This window comes from Monodon monoceros, unplaced genomic scaffold (assembly GCF_005190385.1).
Source record: "Monodon monoceros isolate NGI ecotype Baffin Bay Population unplaced genomic scaffold, NGI_Narwhal_1 Super_Scaffold_3, whole genome shotgun sequence".
NCBI classification, from domain to species: domain Eukaryota; kingdom Metazoa; phylum Chordata; class Mammalia; order Artiodactyla; family Monodontidae; genus Monodon; species Monodon monoceros.
The window spans coordinates 22,739,478-22,762,842 of record NW_021703780.1 but is presented as its reverse complement, the minus strand read 5'-3'; the positions used below and the strand labels follow the sequence as shown (position 1 = coordinate 22,762,842).

The 23,365-nt window shown below is 42.3% G+C and overlaps 2 protein-coding genes across 3 annotated transcripts in view; both read right to left on the bottom strand.

The window, feature by feature from the left end:
* LOC114907519 overlaps positions 1–23,365 on the bottom strand; it is a 105,209-nt gene that overhangs the window by 31,068 nt on the left and 50,776 nt on the right.
* On the bottom strand, positions 10,246–23,175 carry PGBD1 (piggyBac transposable element derived 1). 2 transcript variants are annotated; one of them, XM_029242750.1, is made up of 5 exons: positions 21,774–23,175; positions 18,057–18,145; positions 15,994–16,123; positions 15,267–15,363; positions 10,246–12,146 (listed from the first exon to the last, which is right to left on the bottom strand). In XM_029242750.1, exons 1-5 carry the CDS (start codon positions 21,901–21,903, stop codon positions 10,589–10,591), a joined length of 2,004 nt encoding a protein of 667 aa, XP_029098583.1. In that variant the 5' UTR covers positions 21,904–23,175; the 3' UTR covers positions 10,246–10,588. The 2 variants fall into 2 exon arrangements, with proteins under 2 accessions (XP_029098583.1, XP_029098584.1); XM_029242751.1 differs by lacking the exons at positions 15,267–15,363; positions 15,994–16,123; positions 18,057–18,145; positions 21,774–23,175 and adding an exon at positions 12,622–15,183 and having other exon boundaries at positions 10,248–12,146.

The window sequence follows — 23,365 nt, the reverse complement described above, 5'->3', positions numbered from 1 at the left end:
CCTTCCTTCCTTCCTTCCTTCCTTCCTTCCTTCCTTCCTTCCTTCCTCCCTCCCTCCCTCCCTCCCTCCCTCCCTCCCTTCCTTCCTTCCTTCCTTTGGTATCCTTTTCTGGTTTTGATATCAGGGTGATGGTGGCCTCACAGAATGAGTTTGGGAGTGTTCCTTCCTCTGCAATTTTTGGGAATAGTTTCAGGAGGATAGGTGTTAACTCTTCTCTAAATGTTTGATAGGATTCACCTGTGAAGACGTCTGGTCCTGGACTTTTGTTTGTTAGGAGTTTTTTTTTTTAATTTATTTTTGGCTGCATTGGGTCTTCGTTGTTGTGCGTGGGCTTTCTCTAGTTGCAGTGAGCAGGGCTGCTCTTCCTCGCAGTGCACAGGCTTCTAGTTGCGGTGGCTTCTCTTGTTGTGGAGCATGGGGTCTAGGTGCGCAGGCTTCAGTAGTTGTAGCATGTGGGCTCAGCAGTTGTGGCTCGTGGGCTCTAGAGTGCAGGCTCAGTAGTTGTGGTGCATGGGCTTAGTTGCTCCATGGCCTGTGGGATCTTCCTGGACCAGGGCTCAAACCTGTGTCCCCTGCATTGGCAGGTGGAACCCCAACCACTGCACCACCAGGGAAACCCCTGTTAGGAGTTTTTAAATCATATTTTCAACTTCAGTACTTGTGATTGGTCTGTTCATATTTTCTATTTCTTCTCTTCATATTTTCTGTTTTTTCCTGGTTCAGTCTTGGGAGATTGTACCTTTCTAAAAAATTGTTCATTTCTTCTACGTTTTCCATTTTATCAGCATACAGTTGCTTGTAGTAGTCTCTCGTGATCCTTTGTATTCCTCTGGTGTCCGTTGTTGTAACTTCTCCTTTTTCATTTCTAATTTTATTGATTTGAGCCCTCTCTCTCTTTTTCTTGTTGAGTTTGGATAAAGGTTTATCAATTTTGTTTATCTTTTCAAAGAACCAGCTTTTAGTTTCATTTATCTTTTGTGTTGTTTTCTTCATCTCTATTTCATTTATTTCTGCTCTAAACTTTATGGTTTCTTTCCTTCTACTAACTTTGGGTTTTGTTTGTTGTTCTTTCTCTAGTTCCTTTAGGTGTAAGGTTAGGTTATTTATTTGAGATTTGTCTTGTTTCTTGAGGTAAGATTGTATTGCTATATATTTCCCTTTTAGAACTGCTTTTGCTGCATCCAGTAGGTTTTGGATCATCATGCTTTCATTTTCATTTGTCTCTAGGTATTTTTTTATTTCCTCTTTGATTTCTTCAGTGATCCATTGGTTGGTTAGTAACATATTGTTTAGCCCCCACATGTTTGTGTTTTTTAGTTATTTTCCTATAGTTGATTTCTAGTCTCATTACATTGTGGTCAGAAAAGTTGCTTGATATGATTTCAATTTTCTTAAATTTACTGAGGCTCTCTTTGTGGCCCAGCATGTGATCAATCCTGGAGAATGTTTAGGTGCACTTGAGAAGAACGTGTATTCTGCTGCTTTTGGATGGAATGCTCTATAAATATCAATTAAGTCCATCTGATCTAATGTGTTATTTAAGGCCTGTGTTTCCTTATTGATTTTCTGTCTGGATGATCTGTCCATGATGAAAGTGGGGTGTTAAACTCTCCACTGTTATTGTGTTTCTGTCTATTTCTCCTTTTATGGCTATTGGTATTTTCCTTATATATTGAGGTGCTCCTATGTTGGGTGCATATATATTTACAATTGTTACATCTTCTTCTTGGATTGCTCCCTTGATCATTATGTAGTGTCCTTCTTTGTCTCTTGTAACAGTCTTTATTTTAAAGTCTATTTTGGGGACTTCCCTGGAGGTCCAATGGTTAAAACTCCATACTTCCATTGCAGGGGTCATGGTTTTAATCCCTGGTTGGGCATCTAAGATCCCGCATGCTGCATGGTGCGGCCAAAAAAAAAAAAAGTCTGTTTTGTCTGATATGAGTATTGTTACTCCAGCTTTCTTTTGATTTCCATTTGTATGGAATTCCTTTTCCCATCTGCCCACTTTCAGTCTGTATGTGTCGCTAGATCTGAAGTGGGTCTCTTATAGAGAACATATATGTGGGTCTTGTTTTTTTATCCATTCAGTGAGTCTGTTTCTTTTGGTTGGAGCATTTAATCGGCTTGCATTTAAGGTAATTATCAATATGTATGTTCGTATGGCCATTTTGGATTTGCTTTTATGGGTGTTTTTTTTTCCCCTTCCTCTTTTGTTCTCTTCTCTTGTGATTTGATGACTAACTTTAGTGTTGTGTTTGGATTCCTTTTTCTTTTTTGTGTGTGTATCTATAGTAGATTTTTGTTCATGGTTACAATGAGGTTTTGGTATAGCAGACTATATATAAACAAGATTGTTTTAAGTTGCTGGTCTTTTAATTTCAAATGCATTTCTAATATCCTGCATTTGTGCTGTCCTCTTCTCACAGATGCTGGTTTGGATGTCATATTTGTGTGCAGATGATTTCCACCTTTACTGTATGTTTGCCTTTACCAGTGAGCTTTTCTGTTCATAATTTTCTTGTTTCTAGTGGTGGCCTTTTCTTTTCTGACTAGAGAAGTTCCTTTAGCATTTGCTGCAAACCTGGTCTGGTGGTGCTGAATTCTCTTAGCTTTTGCTTGTCTGTAAATCTTTTGATTTCTCTGTCAAATCTGAATTAGAGCCTTGCTGGGTACAGTATTCTTGGTTGTAGGTTCTTCTTCCCTTTCATCACTTTAAATATATTGTGCCATTCCCTTCTGGCCTGCAGAGATACTGCTGAGAAATCAGCTGATAACCTTATGGGAGTTCCCTTGTGTGTTATTTGTTGCTTTTCCCTCATTGCTTTTAATATTTTTTCTTAGTCTTTAATTTTTGTCAATTTGATTACTATGTGTCTCAGCATGTTCCTCCTTGGGTTTATCCTGCCTGGGACTCTCTGCACTTCCTGGACTTGGGTGACTGTTTCCTTTTCCATGTTGAGGAAGTTTTCAGCTATTATCTCTTCAAATATTTTCTCAGATCCTTTCTCTCTCTCTTCTCCCTCTGGGACCCCTGTAATGTGAATGTTGGCACACTTAATGTTGTCCCAGAGTTCTCTCGTACTGTTCTTATTTCTTTTCATTCTTTTTTCTTTATTCTGTTCCATGGAAGTGATTTCCACCATTGTCTTCCAGCTCACTTATCTGTTCTTCTGCCTCAGTTATCCTGCTATTGATTCCTTCTAGTGTATTTTTCATTTCAGTTATTGTATTGTTCACCTCTGTTTGTTCATTCTTTAGTTCTTATAGGTCTTTGTTAAACATTTCTTGTATCTTCTTGATCTGTGCCTCCATTCTGTTTTGAGATCTTGGATCATCTTTACTCTCATTATTCTGAATTCTTTTTCAGGTAGATTGCCTATCTCCAATTCACTTAGTTTTTCTTCTTGGGTTTTTATCTTGGTCCTTCATCTGGGACATATTCCTCTGCCATCTCATTTTGTCTAACTTTCTGTGATTGTGATTTCCATTCTGCAGGATTGTAGTTCTTCTTGCTTCTGCTCTCTGCTCCCTGGTGGATGAGGCTGTCTAAGAGGCTGTGCAGGCTTCCTGGTGGGAGGGACTGGTTCCTGCCCACTGGTATGTGGAGCTGGGTCTTGTACCTCTGGTGGGCAGGGCCCTGCCAGGGAGTGTGTTTATCAGGAATCTGTGTGCTCAGGAAGACTTTAAGCAGCCCGTCTACTGATGGGTGGGGTTGTGTTCTTGCCCTGTTGGTTGTCTGGCCTGAGGCATCCCATCACTGGAGCCTACAGGCTGTTGGGTGGGGCCACATCTTGGTGAGAAGATGGTGCCCTCCAGGTGGGCTCATACCAATGAGTACTCCCTAGAACTGCTGCCACCAGTGTCCCTGTCCCTGCAGTGAGCCACAGCTACCCCCTGCCTCTTCAGGAGACCCTCCAATACTAGCAGGTTAAGTCTGGCCCAGTCTTTTATGAGGTCACCGCTTTTTCCCCTGGATCCTGGTGCACACAAGACCCTGTGTGTGCCCTCTAAGAGTGGACTGTTTCCCCCAGTCCTGTGGAATTCCTGTGATCAAACCCCACTGGCTTTCAAAGCCAGATTCTCTGGGGCCTCCTCCTCCCATTGCCAGACCCCCAGGCTGGGGAGCCTGATGTGAGGCTCAGAGGTTTCACTCCTGTGGGAGAACTTCTGTGGTATAATTAGTTTCCAGTTTGTGGGTCGCCTACCCGGCATGCATGGGACTTGATTTTATCATGATTGTACCCCTCCTACTGTCTTGTTGTGGCTTCTTCTTTATCTTTGGACGTAGGGTATCTTTTTTGTAGGTTCCAGCATTTTTTTATTGATGGTTGTTCAGTAGTTAGTTGTAATTTTGGTGTTTATGTAAGAGGTGAGCTCACGTCCTTCTACTCTGCCGTCTTGTCTCCCAGTCAAGATTAGGTTTTCCCCACAACTGAGTTGCAGAGTTTTGAGGACATTGTTGTTTATCTGTTCTATACATAATAGTCTGCATCTGCTAATCCCAAACTCCCAATCCTTCCCTCCATCCCTCCTCCCGCAACCACAAGTCTGTTCTGTATATCTGTGTGTCTGTTTCTGTTTTGTAGATACGTTCATTTGTGTTGTATTTTAGATTCCATATATAAGTGATATATGGTATTTGTCTTTCTCTTTCTGACTTACTACACTTAGTATGATAATTTCTAGGTCCACGTTGCTGCAAATGGCATTATTTCATTTTTATGCTCAGTAATATTCCGTTGTATATATATACACCACATCTTCTTTTTCCATTCATCTGTTGATGGACATTTAAGCTATTTCCATGTTTTGGCTCTTGTAAGTAGTGCTACTATGAACATAGGGGTACATGTATCTTTTTGAATTATAGTTTTGTTTGGATATATGCCCAGGAGTGGGATTGCTGGATCATATGGCAACTCTAGTTTTTTGAGGAACCTCCCTACTGTTTTCCATAGTGGCTGCTCCAATTTACATTCCCACTAACAGTGTAGGAGGGTTCCCTTTTCTCCACACCCTCTCCAGCATTTGTTATTTGTAGACTTTTTAATGATGGCCATTCTGACTGGTGTGAGGTGGTACCTCATTGTAGTTTTGATTTGCATTTCTCTGGTAATTAGCAATGATGAGCATTTTTTCATGTGCCTTTTGACTATCTGTATTCTTTGGAGATATGTCTATTCAGATCTTTGGCCCATTTTTTGATTGGGTTGTTTGGATTTTTGTTGTGGTTGTGTTATTCAGTTGTATGAGCTGTTTGTATATTTTGGAAATTAAGCCCTTATCGATCACATCATTTGCAATATTTTTCTCCCAGTCCATAAGCTGTCATATTGTTTTGTTTAAAACATGATTGCTTGCTTCATCTAAATCCCCAGAGGACAGCATCAGCTATCAAGCAAAAATCACAGTTTTAAAAAAAAAATTTTTAGCCTATTCACAGAGGTTACATCCCCTCAACATTACTGTATTCTATTGGTTAGAAGCAAGCTATTTAAAGGGGGTGAGGGATTATATAAGGCTTTGAATACTGGGAACTGCGATCATTGGAGGACATCTTACAGCCTGCCTACCACACTTTTCTCCCATGTCAAGAATTCTAGTTACCAAGGACAGTGGGATGATAAAATATCACATTGGGCTTCCCTGGTGGCGCAGTGGTTGAGAGTCCGCCTGCCGATGCAGGGGACACGGGTTCATGCCCTGGTCCGGGAAGATCCCACATGCCGCGGAGCGGCTGGGCCTGTGAGCCGTGGCCGCTGAGCCTGCGCGTCCGGAGCCTGTGCTCCGCAACAGGAGAGGCCCGCATACCACAAAAAAAAAAAAAAAAAGACATCATTTATGCATTTAAAATTTTAGTAGATACTAAAGTAACTCCAGATTGGCTTTGCCAGTTTACATCCCATATCCCATATCCTTGCCAATATTAATCAAACTTTTAAATAGTTGCCAATCTCTTAGGTGTGTAATGGTGTGTTGTTTTTATTTTTAATCTCCAAATACTAATAGAATTATGATCTTTTTATATGCTTATTGGCCATTTGCATTTCTTCCTTTGTGAATTCCTTATTCATATCCTTTGTCCAGCTTCCTTTTGGGCTTTTTAACTTTTCCTTATTGATTGGCAGAAATTCTTTATAGTCTGTATATTAACCCCTTAATTAATATGGATTAATCCATATTAATATGTGTGTGCAGTTATGTGTGTATACACACACACACACGTGTCATTAAAAAAATAGGACTACCTCTGAAGCCAAGATGCTAAATTGGAGTCCTGCTGAATCCCAGGCTCCAGGCAGAGTGAACCTGCTACTGAATTATCTGGACTATCTGGAGAAGCAAGAAAAGTCCCAGTTGTGGCCATGCCAGTTCCCTCCAGAACAAAAAAGGGCTACAGGAACCAAGGTGGAGAAAAACAGCTTCACATAGAATCAGGAATCTAGCCTGCTAGGAAAGAGTCCTTTACACCGGGAAATCTGCAGATAGCACTTCTGCTACCAGGATTTCCTTGGGCCTTGGCTCTGAGCCATCTCTGCGAGATCTGGAAGTAACAAAGACCCAACCCCTCCCTCCTCCCAGTAGCAGTGACTTCACCAAGATATGTTTATGTCCTCACATGTAAATTTTGGAGGGAGGCAATTTCCAGGGCTCTATTCCAGCCTTTAGGGAACCAGGTTCCTTCTAGCTTATTACTCCATCACTTCCTGAGCAGGTACTGGTGTGTATAGAGCACCTGGGCCAGTTCTGCTCTAGTCTTAGGACTAGAGTCACTCACCATATCCCTTGGGCTCACTGTTTCTTCTCAACTGTGGGGTGGCATTGAGGGTCATGGTGAGAGTGTAGGCCAGGCTCAGAGAGGTAATCTGCCCAAGGTCATACAGTTGGAATTCAAAGACTTTCTGGTGCCAAGACCCACATTTATGCTGCTTTAGAAATATTATTTATGCTGCCTTATAAGATACTGCATGGCCAGTGCTGACTTGCTCTTTAGAACTCTCACTGTGGATGTGATTTGGAGAAGGGAATGGTCGGGGGGAGTGGAGGGAGGCTGTGGTGGGCAGCCAGGCAACATCACAGAACTGTGATCTAAATGATAGTAATGGCAGGGGGTGGAGACGTACAACAGATTCAAGAGAGATTAGAGGTGGCTGGTAGAAGGAAGGGATCACAGATGACATCTGCGTTACCTGGGGGGCAGGTATTGAAGTCATTTATTTAATTATGGAACCCTAGAGAAGAGAAGAACACATTTAGAAGGGGGAGATATTAAGTGCAGCCTTTGATAACTGCCAAGTAGGGGACAGCCAGAGGGCTCTAAAGATCAAGATAGAAAAGAAAGCGAAATCAGAGTTTATTCTGTAAATAATTCCTGCCCACATTAGCAATCAGTATCTGTACTATTCATTTATCATTGAATTTAAACCTGCATTCTGTTAATACTCTTGTAAGTGGGTATTTATAGATACCAGACATTCCATTGCTTGAAAGCAGAAACTAACCCACCTTAGTGATATATTGGTACTTCACAAGGAATAACAGATTAATTAAAGGAAATAATGAATATATTTGAGCATCTGAGTGTGAAGTAAGTGAATCTGTTACTGTTATGCATGGCTTACACTTGCACCTCAGCATGTGCACAATTTCACGCTTGTTGAAAGAATTCAAGCCTGACTGCCTGCCATTCAGCCAGAATTGGGACAGTAAATGTTCCGGTGTGAAAGGAATGCAAGGTAAGACCCACAGAAATGAGGTGGGGTCCATCTTCTCTTTACCCACTAGACTAATTCATCAATACGAGACTTCAACATGAAAGAGTTCACATCATCCACTTTTTTGAAGTATTTCTCCTTTGGTTATCTATCCTTATGACTTGAATCCTGGACTCATTTAATCTCCTTAGTAGTTTTCAACATGGGCTTTACGTCAACTTTACTGCTATCCTTCCCTTTCTTCTCATAATGATTCTATTGTTACCCTGATTTGCTCCATATTGCCTCAGTTTTCTCGACTCTTTTGGCTTCTACTGCCAACGTCCACAGTCACAATAGGACACACCTTTCATTTCAATATTCAAAGAGACTGCTTCACGCCCGGTTTTCCCTTTACAGAACTCTCCTTCTTCAGCATTCCTGCCTACACACAATCGGATGCGGTTACACCAATGCTCAGGTCTTCAGCCTCTGAAACCTACATTTTGTTTAGATCATCCTGACATCATGGGCTCTGTTCTGATTTTCAACTATGGATTCAGTGCCATTCTATGGTTATTTTTATTTTCCATATAGTTTATTACAAGATATTGAATATACTTCCCTGTGCTATACAGTAGGACCTTGTTCTTTACCTACTTTATATACAGTAGTGTGTATCTGCTAATCCCAAACTCCTAATTTACCCCTCCCCCACCCTCTCCCCTTTGGTTCTCCCCATAAGTTTTCTATGTCTATGTGTTTGTTCCTGTTCTGTAAATAAGTTCATTTGTAGCCTATTTTAGATTCCACTTATAAGTGATATCATATTTGTCTTTTTCTGTGTGACTTACTTCACTTAGTATGATAATCTCTAGGTCCATCCATGTTGCTGTAAATGGCATTATTTCATTCTTTTTTATGGCTGAGTAGTATTTCATTGTATATATGTACCACATCTTCTTCACCATTCATCTGTCAATAGACATTTAGGTTGCTTCTGTGTCTTGGCTATTATAAATAGTGCTGCTATGAATACTGGGGTGCATGTATATTTTTGAATTAGTTTTTTCTCCAGATATATCCCCAGGAGTGGGATTGCTAGATCATATGGTAGCTATATTTTTAGTTTTTCTAAGGAATCTCCATACTGTTCTCCACAGTGGCTGCACCAATTTACATTCCCACCAACAGTGCAGGAGGGCTCCCTTTTCCCCACATCCTCTCCAACATTTGTTATTTGTAGACTTTTTAATGATGGCCATTCTGACTGGTGTGAGGTGATACCTCATTGTAGTTTTGATTTGCATTTCTCTAATAATTAGCAATATTGAGCATCTTTTCATTGTAGTTTTGATTTGCATTTCTCTAATAATTAGCAATGTTGAGCATCTTTTCATGTGCCTTTTGGCCATCTGTATGTCGTCTTTGGAGAAATGTCTATTTAGGTCTTCTCATTTTTTGATTGGGTTTTTTGTTGTTATTGATTTGTATGAGCTGTTTGTCTATTTTGGAAATTAAGCCCTTGTCAGTCACATCATTTGCAAATATTTTCTCCCTGTCCATAAGTTGTCTTTTTGCCTTATTGTTCCCTTTGCTGTGCAAAAGCTTGTAAGTTTGAGTAGGTCCCATTTGTTTATTTTTGCTTTTATTTCTATTGCCTTGGGAAACTGACCTAAGAAAACATGGATACGATTTACGTCAGAGAATGTTCTGCCTAGGTCCTCTCCTAGAAGTTTTATGGTGTCATGCCTTATATTTAAGTCTTTAAGCCATTTTATTTTTGTGTATGGTGTGAGGGTGTGTTCTAACGTCATTGATTTACGTGCAGTTGTCCAACTCTTCCATCACCACTTGCTGGAGAGTGTCTTTTCTCCATTGTATATTCTTGCCTCCTTTGTCGAAGATTAACTGACCGTAGGTGTAGGTTTATTTCTGGACTCTCTGTTCCATTGATGCATGTGTCTGCTTTTGTGCCAGTATGACACTGTTTTGATTACTGTAACTTTGTAGTATTGTCTGAAGTCTGGGAGGGTTATGCCTCCAGCTTTGTTTTTTTTCCTCAGCATTGCTTTGGTAATTCTGGGTCTTTTATGATTCCATATAAATTTTAGGTTTATTTATTCTAGTTCTGTGAAAAGTGTTAATGGGTAATTTGATAAGGATTGCATTAAATTCTGCCTGCATTTTAAAATGGCATTCCCGGGGCTTCCCTCGTGGTGCAGTGGTTAAGAATCCACCTGCCAATGCAGGTGACACAGGTTCGAGCCCTGGTCCGGGAAGATCCCACATGCTGTGGAGCAACTAAGCCCATGTGCCACAACTATTGAGCCTGTGCTCCAGAGCCTGCAAGCCACAACTACTGAGACCATGTGCCACAACTACTGAAGCCCGTGTGCCTAGAGCCCGTACTCCGCAACAAGAGAAGCCACCGCAATGAGAAGCCCACGCACCATAATGAAGAGTAGCTCCCACTCGCCGCAACTAGAGCAAGTCCCTGTGCAGCAACGAAGACCCAACGCAGCCAAAAAAAGAAAAAAAAAAAAAGGCATTCCCCAGAGAAAACTACCAGGAAAAAAAGAAAAGGAGGCAGGATTTCATTCTTTAAATGCACAAATTCATCAATTCAATTCAACTAATAAAGGAGTTCCCACGTTTGATATCAAAATTAGACCTAGAAAAAGATACCAATAGATTTCAACATTTTTACAGATCATTAACATTGTTATAACAGTTTTTGAAACTCTACATAGATTTTTTAAAAGAAATATTAGTCATTTAATTAATAATTTCATTGTATACATACATCAGGTTTGCTTTGGGTACAATCTGATGTAGTTTTGATTTTTCTGTGTGTTACTAATGTCTGCATTGTATCTGTTTTACCTGCCTTAATCTGACATATTTGCATTATGTGCCAAGTAGAAATGGGCAACATCTCTCCGAAAATCCCCGAGTTCTAGAGAGGCACCTGGGTTACAGGCTCTGTGCAGGTGCCATGCATTGCTCATGGCTACATCAATCATGTAGCTCACCAAAACTGAGTACCATTTCTTGCCTCTTATTCTCACCCTATATTTGGAAATGATCTGTTCCATTTTAGCTACGCCTTCCCTGCACTCATCATACAGTTTCACTATGGAAGGCTGACTTATCTGAGGGATCTCCTTGTCATCGGCAAAACAACATATCTCATTGACTGGCTCTATGCCAACAGCGTTGGAGCACAGACTGATAATACCATCACCATGCCAATGACACAGAATTACCTCATCATTTTCTTCTACTCGGAAATCGAAATACCCCTTCTGCATTTTTTTCATATGTTCTGCACTCATCAGGGGACATTTTTCAGTCCTGTTCTCACGAATTGTTCCTGTTGCCCTCACCCCTTTCTTCTTCAAGGCTGACATCAATTTGACACTTGTAAAGAAGCTATCAAAACACAGGTGATAGGGATATTGACCTCTCTCTAAAAGAACATCAGCAAAATTCATCACTAGATTTCCACCTAAACCAAGATCAAGATCCTTACCTGCCATCATAGTTGACTCTTCTTGATAGGGCTCAAACCAAACCAGATAACCCTGTGTGGTTGTACCACACCAGACTTTATAGCCAATTCTAATAGGTTTCCCATTCAGGAATTGGTCACTATCAAAGCACTCACACATTGTCTTATCAAAACAATAGTATTCTTCAAGGGGAGCATACAGGAGAAAATTTTTATTCATTTGCTTTATGAGAGGCCTCAATTTTGTAAACTTATCATTTTGATCTAGGTGGCTATTATCTGCAAAATGCAGGTATGAGAAAATCAATTCAAATCTGTCCCTTCTGATTGAATCTCTAACCAGGTTCTGATCCGCATCAGACATTTCCCAATACATTCCCCTTCTGGGACGCCTCACAAGGCCACTCAAAAGCAGGACACCAAGCACACACCTCATTTCCTGAACTGTGACTTCCAGGTTGACATTTTTCTGAGAAGCATAATTATTGGTTTCACTGACAATCAAGTTGAATGTTTCATCATCAAAAAATAACTCAAAGAGCTCCACTGGGTTCAACTTTTCACTCTTGAGATTCAAAAGTCCAGAATCCAGTGCTGACCAGCTTGGAAAGTTGGGTTTAATGTCCCTTTTAGTCCAGTTCTTCTCTGGGACGCTTGACACCTTTGGTCTTTTTGGAGCAGGCTGAGTCTCAGGCTCGTCATCCTCTTCCACATCTGAATCACCAGAAAATGCGAGGCCTTGGAGCAGTTCACTCACTCGAGCTTTGTCTTTTTTTCTCCCTTTTCGGGTAATGTCTCCTGCAGCATATTCCAGGGATGAGATGTGCATCCGAGCCCACAAGTCAGCAGGGTGACGGTCCTTCAGAGTGTTCAAATGCGCAACTGTTCTTTCAGCAGGAACAGGGGTACTACAAGGGGCCTGGGGTACCCAATCTCTGGGAAAGAAAAAAGAATCTATGCTATAAAAATTCTCAGTCTCATTCACTGATACAGGATAAATCCACTGACGCCTAAGGATTCTTTTGTGGGGAATACTTCCTTCTCACTCCTCATGTTTCCATGGGGAGGGCTTTGGCCAGACTGAACATTTCTGGCCTCTTCCCACTCACTCCTCATGACTTAACTAATTGTTGAATCTGGGAGAAAGAACTGGGCTGTCCTCTTCAGAAGCCAGTTGCAGACATTCCATCTTCCTTTTTCCCCCAAGATGCATCAGGAAGGCCTATGCGCGGGGAGGGTCTGCTGTCACTATGCGGCCACTTAGCTCTGCCTCTGAGTGGCTTTATCAGTCTAGCTTCTGTCAGTCATAAAGCAGAGGTTTCCAGAATCATCTGTTTTATTCCTGTGTCTCTATCAATTGGTTCTGAATTTGGACAAGGAAATGGGTTGTTATTTACTGAGCCCCCTCACCTCTCACAGAATTTCTGAACATGGAACAACTTAGCCTCCCCTAGTTCTGCATTCATCTGGTAGACGCACTGTTTCTGGGGAGAAACAAAAGAGAAACTCAAACTTATTGCCCTTGGACTGATTTTTATGCAGTTTTCAAGGAAATAGGCTGAAGTTACTAAGATGGAAAGTATTATTTTACACAAACTTCTTTAATTCTAGAAATATGCATGTCATTTACAAATGTCCTGTTGGTACATTAAATTAGACCAATTTAAGAAGACATAAGGGAGGAAAAAGCAGTGAAAAGAGTATGTTGTAATATAATTTACACTATATATACTTGTTTGCTTAGAGCATTTATCATCCTGGGTGTCTTTAATGTCTGCATGTATGATCCATTCAGTAGATCCATCTTAGAGTTCCCTGACATCTTCAACTTCAGGGGCCCTGCTTGAATCCTGTCACTACACTGAACTTTCCACTGGTGAAAACTGAACTCCAAGAGCTCACTCTGTAGCCAATTCCTTTTCACTCTAGCCTCCTTGCACTCTTGTCCCACAACACCTGTTCTTCCATCTCACTCTGACTCCTCCGTTTCCTCCTGCTTTTACCTCCCTTCCTATTCTGTCTAGACCTCGTGATCCATCACCACCTTAGTCCTTCTCGTGCCAGGATCATCAGTCACCCTGCCCCAGTGTCCTTCTGTAGTGGTGGGCCAGCAAAACTCAGCACCAGATCAACCCCATCCTTAGTCATCTCTGTTCCTCACCCAGGAGTAAGTAGTGCCAGAGAAATCAAACAACGAGGTAGACTGACACTGCTAAATATGATGGTCTCCAAAACTCACCTAGTTACTCAACACTGCCCAGAAATCCTTCTCATGTCCCCTCGTCCCTTTCTTCCCTGTTCCCCACAACAGGTGTTTCATCAGTCTTCTCAAATCTACCAGTCTATCTCCAAACATGACTTCCTTTCCTACTCCAAAGAGGACCCAGAATTTTTCAAGCAGAAACTTGCTCTTTAAAATGATCCTCTGGGACGTCTCTAGTGGTCCAGCGGTTAAGACTCTGCGGTCCCAATGCAGGGGGGCCCGGGTTCGATCCCTGGTCAGGGAACTAGATCCCGCATGCTGTAACTAAAAGATCCTGCATGCGGCAATGAAGATCCTGCATGCCGCAGCTAAGACCCAGCGCGGCTAAATAAGTAAATAAATAAATAAAATAATAAAATGATCTTCTGTGGCTCCTGTAACTCTTCTCTCCTAGTCTTCTCCTGTCCTCTCTAGGCATTTGCATTTTCTTTCTCTGCCTCTCTCTGATCCACCTCCTCTTTAGCTGGTACATTCCTGCTTACTCATCAGGGCTTGTTTCAAATGTTACCTCTTCTGGGAGGTCTTCTCCAGTATCCACATCTCTGTTGGGTCCTCTCCTGCAAGCCCTATCATAGCTACAGGGCACGTCATCATACTGCACTGTGTTCTGTGTTTTCTCATCTGCTGTACCCTCATGTGACTTATTGAAGGTAGGGTCTCTGTCTTATACATGACTGAATATGAGTGATAAAATGCTTGCTGAATGAGTGGGGAGGTTGCTGGGGGTGTGGGGGGGGGCACACTCAGTCTCTGACATCATGATGGAGCACCAAACCTAGAACATCCTACCCCTTCAGACTTCTTGTCACGTGAAACAGTAAGGTATCTTGATTCTCGGAGGCACTGTGAGTGATGGTTTCAGTTACCTGATGTAAACGTACCTGACAGACACAACAGCAGGTTCCTATTCTCCAGTTATAACTCTGAGCTAAGTCACAGTGTTCTTTCTCTTACTTTAGTGCAGCTTGGCTCGGACTTCACCAGCTTTATGAAAGATCTTACTTCTCTTCTTAGGCTTCAAGACATTTCTCTTTTAACTGAGATTTAGCTCCCTGTTTCCCTAAGATGAACAAATGTCAATAAGGAGAATCCTCATCCCCTGCCCTACTCTTCAGTGTAATTATTGCACGCTGTTTCCTTTTTCTTCTTTCCTCGCGTCTCCAAGGAGTTAATGGCCTCACCAGAACCCAACCTTTGCTCATGATCCGGTCCCTCTCTTTCTGCTTTAGGAGCACCTGTGCTAGGCATTCATTCCACAACCAACACTCATTAAGCACCCACTACTATCTTTAATTTGTCCTTTGTCATCAGCTACTCTCCTTTTAATCCTTGCTCAGGATTCTCCTAATGGAGGTCGAAGATACCCTACCTGTCTTCCCAAGTCCTCTTCCAGGTCTGATGATATTTCTTTCTTACCCATCATGGCAACAAACCTTACCTGCAGACCTCACTCTCTTGTCTAAATCCTCTGCTTCTCTATATTCTTTTCTTTCTGGCTTCAGTATCTGTAGCCCCACGACATAAGGAAGCCAGGGGAAGAGTGATCAGGCAAGGTAAACTGAGTCAGAGAGGATTCTTGGAGGCAACCGTGTACCAAATGGAAGTTTTGTATAATTATGATATACTGACAGGTCACCTCCTTGGTGTGGGACCTCCTATGATCACAGAAGTGAGCGTTACTCTTTCTGTATTATTCCAGGGAAGCAGGCTTTTACCAACTGGTTTCTCCAGTTTCATTTCAATTTCTTCTCACATCTGCAGGATTTGTTCTACTTAGGACCATGACACTCACCTGTTGGGTATTCCTGAGACCTCAGCACCTCGTTCCATTTCTTCAGAAGTTTCTTGCTTTGTGTTAAACAATCCATCTTTAGTTACAACTTCTTCAGCTAAAATAATATGTTAATAATTTAAATGTCATTTGTTGCCTGAATCTAGAAAAACAGTCTCTAGGGTAAGGAATAGGATGTTCCAAATTAAAACAAACAAAAAATCAACAGGTGTACCAGGAGTGCAGTCACAACAGTCCTAAACATGTGGCAGAGTATGGGAAGATAATAAGAAAGGTCAATTTGCAGGGGAGAGTATCTTAACAGGGCAAAGCATATTACATATAGACAGTAGTGCTCACAGAGAGTGAAGAAAACTTCCTCTGAGGTAAAGAAGGGATCAGGCAGAGGTGTTTGTGGAACTTTCAGATATTAAGGGATGTCTGAAAATGACAAATTATATGGGACCCTTGAAAAGGGAAGAAAAAAGGGAGCAGAGGAGGAGATGTTGAGGGAATCATGATCAGAGAAGATAACAGCAAGAATCAGTAGTGAGTAGCAACAGAAGAAGATAAGGGTACTGGGCGGGATTCAGATTGGCAGGGGCTGAGAGAAGTGTGGAAGCAGAGGCCAGAAGAAGGGGAAGGAAGGGTGAGGGCATGTAGGAAATGTGGGTTTACAAGGGCCGAGTCAGGGTTAATGATGGGAAAGGTGAGCACAGCTGGGGACCAGCCAGAGGCCTGTCCTTACGCATCAGACTGATGTTTGTAACCTTCTCCTGAGCCGAGTTTCCATAGAGGTTCCTCTGGGCCAGACTCAGATGTGGCCACTGCTCTGGGACAAGGGCCTGGGCTGCTGCTTCCTCAGTCTTCACTGATGTCTAAAAAGGCAAAAAATGGCCTCTCAGTCTTCACTGTGGTAAGGATAAGGGGTCTAGGTGTGAAGGGTGTTGAATACCACACTGCAGACCAGTCGAACCAAGCCAACCAGCAGGGCCCTGCTCTCTCCGAAGGTCTAAGGGACGACTGTCCTGCCTCTCTCAGCTTCTGGGGGTTGTCAGCAGTCCTGAGTGTTCCTTGGCTGGTAGATGCATCACTCCAGTCTCTGCCTCTGCCGTCACATGGCCTTCTCCCTGTGTGTCTCCCTGTCTTCACATGGCCTTCTTATAAGGACATCGACCGTCGGATGCTGGGCCCACCCTCCTCCAGTAGGACCTCATCTTAACTTGATTACATCTACAAAGAATCTATTTCCAAATCAGATCACAGTCATAGGTACCTGGGGTTAGGACTTCAATATATCTTTTCGGGACACAATACAAGCCATAACTTCATCTTAGGTCTACTTCAATTAATGTTATTTTTCTCTTTCTCTGGCTGGTCTTTCATTATTCGACTCAATGTTAGTTTCATTCTACTGTCCACCCACATCTCTGCCCTTTCATTTTCCTAGCCTTTTGGTCTTCTTATTCCTCCTTAATTCAAACCTAATGATTACACATCAGTGCAAACGTTTAACTACTTTGTTATTTCTTGGTGTGATCATGTCCAAACATTTGCTTTTTTTTTTTTTTTTTTTTTTTTGCGGTACGCAGGCCTCTCACTGTTGTGGCCTCTCCTGTTGCGGAGCACAGGCTCCGGACGCGCAGGCTCAGCGGCCATGGCTCACAGGCCCAGCCGCTCCGTGGCATGTGGGACCTTCCCAGACCGGGGCATGAACCCACTTCCCCTGCATCGCAGGCGGCCTCCCAACCACTGCGCCACCAGGGAAGCCCTACATTTTTGAAATACTTTTTTTTTAATAAACTGCTTTTTGTTTCTCCATTATATAGCATTTTAGATAATTATATTGATTTAAATATACATATAGGTAAGTTTTACTTGCTATACATTTCTTTTCAGGAAGGTGAAGTATTTGTTAAGAACAGGAGGCACTGGGTCTAATAGGATTAAGAACAAATTAAAAGTCACAGAGTGGGGCTTCCCTGGTGGCGCAGTGGTTGGGAGTCCGCCTGCCGATGCAGGGGACACAGGTTCGTGCCCCGGTCTGGGAAGATCCCACATGCTGCGGAGCGGCTGGGCCCGTGAGCCATGGCCGCTGAGCCTGTGCTGCACAGCGGGAGAGGCCACAACAGTGAGAGGTCCACATACCGCAAAAAAAAAAAAAAAGTCACAGAGTGAGGAAAGGACTCCATGAAGACCCTGTTCTTGAGGAAACTGACTCAGCAGCAGAGGACTTAAATAGGAGACTTAAATATTTTTTAACTAAATGACTAGGAAAATGATTGGACAAGAGAATAAGGGGGAAAAAAAACCAAGAGTCTATTTTGTGAAGATGTGAAGTTTTGCCTTGGATACACAGAATTTCCATTATCATCACCAAATATTAATTGGGTATGTGCAGAACACTGGGACTATAAGGTAACATGAGGAAGAGTACTGCTTCTCAGACTGGGGAGAGAAACCAGAGACCCCCTCAAAAGATAAAACATCAGTCACTGAGCATCAGATGAGTAGAGGCACTTTCTGAAACCAAGGGCCTAACTCTGCCCCTTATTCTCATACCTTGAGATCTGGATGTGCCTCCTGCATACGGTATGGAATGAGGCCACTGCATAATCTATGTGATCTATGTGAGCTTCCCGGATGAGGCATAAGTGGCCTGTGATATTCTGTGACAAGGTGAAGGCAGAGGGACGGTGCCAGCTGGAAGGCTCCAGGGTGAGCAGTGTGATCCAAGAAAAGGGCAGGGACAGGTGGTCGAGGGAAGCAGGGCTGCGACTGAGGTTCGCATAGCCCGGGCACCATGCTCACCTGGGACCTGGCTGAGTTAAACCCCGGTACTGCTGCCTGGTCTCTGGGATTCTCTTCCTGGGGAGGGGCTGGTCCCTGGGGAGCAGGCCCTGTGGAAGGAGGAGACAAGAGTCCTGAATAAGACACAATGGCTTTTAGGAGAGAGCCCTTTGTGGGCGACCCAGACCCCAACTCTTCTTATGTTTGTTAAACATCCAGGAACTAAGATACAGATCTCATGCTAGAACATCATATCTGCTTTCATTCTTTCAGAATTCTAAAATTCTAAAACTTTCTTATGCTAGAACATCATATCTGCTTTCATTCTTTCAGAATTCTAAAATTCTAAAACTTTAGGGTCCCTACCCACAAAATAAGTGGTGTTTATGAACTCATGAGGTGCTCTACAGTGATGCACTTTCACATTCATAAAGAAAAATTAGAAATCATTGATGAAAATAAGGAGAGGGAAGGCAGAACTTGGTGATAAAGGAAACATTAACCAGAGAACAAAGAAGAAAGAAAAGAAGTGGAGAACAGAGAGAGAAGGCAAAGGGGAAACAGGAAAGCAGATAAGAGGAAGATGAAAAGAGAAAATAAAGATACAAAAAATAGAGTTGATAATGGGGGAGGCAACGTATGGGGGGAGGCAGGGGGTAGATGAGAAATCTCTGTACCTTTCTTCCAATTTTGCTTAACATAAAACTGCTCTAAAAAAATAAAGTCATACATGTACACCTGAAACTAACACAACATTGTAAATCAACTGTACATCAGTAAAAAAAGTCACACACACACAAAAACAGTCAAACATACATACATAGAAGAGATGCTAACCCTGAGCTAGGAGAACTTTTGAGAATCTGCCACACTGGAAACTGTAACAATAATTCAGACAGTCATAATGATTGCAAGGTGCCAGGCACTGCACTGTTACTTAAAAAGATTCTTTCCAATTCCTTATCTGTACAATGGGGAGAACACAGTCTACTTTACAAGGTTAATGAAGATTGAGGTAACATAAAAACTCTCTGTAAAAGCCCTCTGTAAGTTGTAAGACCCCACACAAGGTAATGTATCATTATTTTTCAAGATGGCAACAATATAAGGAGCCCAAAATTACTAAATGAAGAGCACAGGGGATAATTCTAACCCAAAATATAACACAGAACATAGTACCACTTTTCCTTGCTCCAGACACAGTGGATCACTGTGTAATCTTTCTGTTGCTGTTGTTTCATATCTAGAGCGAATAAGGCTTGCTAGGACAATAAAATAGCCTTGCCCCTGATTCACTGTTACTACCTTACCTCCCCACAATGCATATATGCCAAACAACCAACAGCTTAAAAAGCGCAGTGTAAAGCAGGTCTGCTGTCAGAGAAAGGGCTAAGCTGAGGAGGGGCAGGATGGCAAGAGAGAATGGAAGGGGACAAAGGTATAATGCAGTGAGGAAAGAAAGCAACAGCAATGGGAAATTTGAGAGAGCAAAGGTCAGATCAGACTCTGTGTTTGCCTCTTATAATCCTCCTGAGGTGGAAAAGCATTAGGGTTAAGCCTGGGAAGAAGGCGGAGGAATGTTTTCAAACATATTAAAGTTCACTACAAATACCACACTGATCTGTTGCTCTATATCTCTGCCAAAGACAGAACAAGAGAAAATGGGCTTAAGTTGCAATGAATAAAATGATCTCAAGGTCTTTTCTACTTCTCCATCAACATATCGAAAATTTAACAATGTGTCTGACCCTAAGAATCAATCACATTTGAGCATTAAGAGACTGGCAAAAATAAAGTACTCAATAGTTTTCATTTTAAATCTAGTGTTCCATGACAGGTGAGAATGAAATACTATATACACACAAATAACACAGTCACTATAAATCATATTTTTGATTTTAAAAAAGGGCTTCAGTGGCACCCAACTTTTTAATGATAAAGTCCAAACCTCCTGGTTTGAATTTAAACACCCCATAAAATGGCCCCAACTGACCTTCCCATTCCCCCCACCCACTCTTTCCCCTAAACAGACCCCACCATCCTGTCATGCTGGTTGACTTAGTACCCCATTGAAAATACTAGCAGGAGAGGAGGGAATGCAGGTAGCCTGGGAAACTGATCTTCAGTTCATTTGGTCGCAGGTATCCTGGAGAAATGTGCTTGGGTTATGACTAGTAAGCAGGGAGGCCCTTAGCCAGTCTCCAGAATATTTGGGAGGGCCTTAGAGGGTATAAAAAGCCCTTGAGAATGACAGGGTGTGCTTCCGAAACGACAACAGAGCAACCTGATTACACACACCACAGCAGTGGCGCATCGCACGGGGACCTAGAGAACCGAAGAAGCCCCCCCTCCGCCCAGTAGATACTGCTGGAGTCCAGTTCTGAGAGCCAGCTCGTGCTCACACGAAAGAATCTTATATCCTATGACCGCTGTTATCGTTCTGTCAATTATCATCACCATTCTGACAAGTACCTCCATTCTTCATTACCCCTCCCCCTCCACAGTCAAAATGAGATGAAACTGATTTCAGCAGATGCGCGTTCATCATCTCACAGGCAGATGGGAACACTCACCCTATGCCTGCTCCACTGCAATTCCTCATGTATCAAGGCTCAGTGCAAGCTCATGACTCCAGGAAAGCTTTCCCAACCCCAGGGCCGTAAGGCTCCCTACCACGTCTAAACTTCTTCACGTAAAACATTTGGGCTTCATGTCATGGTGGTTTTTAATAACCAAAGAAATAAGACAGAACTATCAATCAAGTAAGTAGGGAAATATCAAGTTCTATTTATGCTCCAATGGGTAAATATCACAAGTAATCTGAGCCTCATACATTTTCTTTTATCTCCCTTGAATGTTTTAAAATAATTTATTATATGAACCATTTATTCTGCACTTAGTATCAGTATTCACAGATCACCAATGTGGTGACTGTAAACCAATGTGGTAAATCATGAAGTTGTGTGTGTCATTTTGTATGCCTTTTCTAGGGAAGAGAGTTAATCCTTTTCAATAAATTCTGGGGGAAAATGATAGCATCCCTCACCACAAAGGTTAAAAAACATTGCACTACGGAGTTCTGAGGTCTCCTTTTTGAACGATCTGTATACTTCTGTGTGTTCTCAAACCATCTGCAAACTGCAGGCCGCAGACTTTGCCTTCTTTGCACGGCCTATCTTACTGCACACAGCTGAAATATAACCAGTAGCTGGGATGGATACGGAAAGTGAGAGAGCCGTGCACACAGGAGGGTACGCTCCAAGTGCAGGAAGGGGAGAACCTGTTTAAACCTAAAGCTGTACGTAAATTACTGAAAGATTAGAGGCAGGGAGGCTACTGAAGAAAATGTTACCATGGGGAAAAGACAAATTTATGGAAAGCTACCAAGTAAATATTTAAAATATTCACAAGTGTAGAATTAGAAATGTGGAATAGAGATATATAGTAAAGAGAGAATCTTGGTCAGAAGGTCACGTGACTTAACTCTGCCTCTGTTGACCCTGGTCAAGTCACTTAAACTCTGAGTTTTGGTTTTCCTAACTATTAAGGGTGTTGGATAAGAATATCTTAGACTTCTAACATTTTACAATTCCAAATGTTTTTAAAAGTTTGCTTAGGTATAGGGCTAACAAAAACAACAACAAAAACCCACAGATAAACAAGCTTTACTTAGAAGGCCATGCACCTGCCAGCGGCCTGCTCCCAGTGTCCTTACTAAACTCACCCTCCGGCACTCACCACTCACTTCTTGGGCGACCTCTTGGTGGGGCTCTGGGGGTTCACACTTCAAGGTGGTTACCCCAGGCAGTAGCTCGGGCCTCTGACACTCCAAAGAGGTTCCTTGATATTCTGTCACCGGTAGGTGCATATCCTGTCCCTGAGTGTAGACAGAAGCCTGGGGACAAAAGGTTCACTTTGAAAAGGCATCCTGGGGTGGGAGGGAGATGCAAGAGTGAGGAGATATGGGGGTATATGTATACATATAGCTGATTCACTTTGTTATACAGCAGAAACTAACACAACACTGTAAAGCAATTATACTCCAATAAAGATATTAAAAAAGAAAAGAAAAGAAAAGGCATCCTGGTGGGAACTGGACCCAACAGCAGTTAGGGATATCCTCAAGGGAACACCAGAGAAGCTCCATTTAATCCTTAAGCAGCAGCAAGTAAGACAAAGTAGCAAGACAGAGACTTGCTTCACTCATTTGGCGAATATGGGCTGAATGCCTACTAAAAGCCAGGCTCTGTTCTATGTGCTGGGGATATAGTGCCAAAGAAGAGACACAAGACAGGCAAAGATCCCTGCCTAGAAAAACAAAACAAAAACCCAGATGGTTGCTTAACTAGTGGGTGGAAGTTCAATGAGAAATAGGATATGTACACTGTCTCAAAATGTCTCCCACAAATTTCTTATTAATCACAAAGGGGAAAATGGTAACTTTATAGTAGAGAAATCTGACAGACACCACCTTAACCTCATCAGTAATGGGACAATCCATCACCACGTGCCTCCTGATGTGATGCACTGAGGAGACCACAATGTCACTTCTGTGGTATTCTAGCCAAAATGCACAACCTGGGTCTTATCATGAGAAAATACAAGGCAAACCCAAATTGAGGGGCATTCCAAAAAATAACTGGTCTGTACTCTTCAAAAATGTCATTGTTGGGTTTCCCTGGTGGCGCAGTGGTTGAGAGTCCGCCTGCCGATGCAGGGGACACGGGTTCGTGCCCCGGTCCAGGAAGATCCCACATGCCGCGAAGCGGCTGGGCCCGTGAGCCATGGCCGCTGAGCCTGCGCGTCCAGAGCCTGTGCTCCGCAACTGGAGAGGCCACAGCAGTGAGAGGCCCGCGTACCACAAAAAAAAAAAAAAAATCATTGTTATGACAAAGGAAGACTGAACAACCTTTCCAGATCTAAGAAGACTGAAGAGACGGCAACTAAATGTAATGTGTGATGCTGGACTGTATCCTGGATTGGGGCAAAACTGTCATAAAGAATCCTACTGGGCTATCATGGATGTATCTAAACAAGGACTACTGTTGAGGTGATAGTATCATAAAAATTTTAATTTCCCAAAACTTGATAGTATGTATTCTGGTTATACAAGAGAATATCTTTCTTCTTCAGAAATACACACCGAAGTGTTTAGAGATAAAGGGGTATGGTATCTCCAACTAACTCCAATCTCAAATGGTTCAAGAAAAAAAATGTGTGAGCCTGTGTGTGTGTGTGTACACATACATGTACATATACAGAGAGAGAGAGGGAGCACGTGCTCGCACACGAGAGGGGCACATCCTGTAACAAATGTTAACAACTGGTGA

What these genes read in the sequence shown, in the direction of transcription:
- PGBD1 (XM_029242750.1), bottom strand. Translation starts at nt 21,903, where the DNA reads ATGCACCTACCGGTGACAGAATATCAAGGAACCTCTTTGGAGTGTCAG. An exon ending in GGTCGCCCAAGAAGTGAGTG is followed by an intron (nt 18,146 to 21,773) that starts GTGAGTGCCGGA and finishes CTCCTTCCACAG; the next exon opens with GGCCTGCTCCCCAGGGACCA. An exon ending in TTAACTCAGCCAGGTCCCAG is followed by an intron (nt 16,124 to 18,056) that starts GTGAGCATGGTG and finishes TTGCCTTTTTAG; the next exon opens with ACATCAGTGAAGACTGAGGA.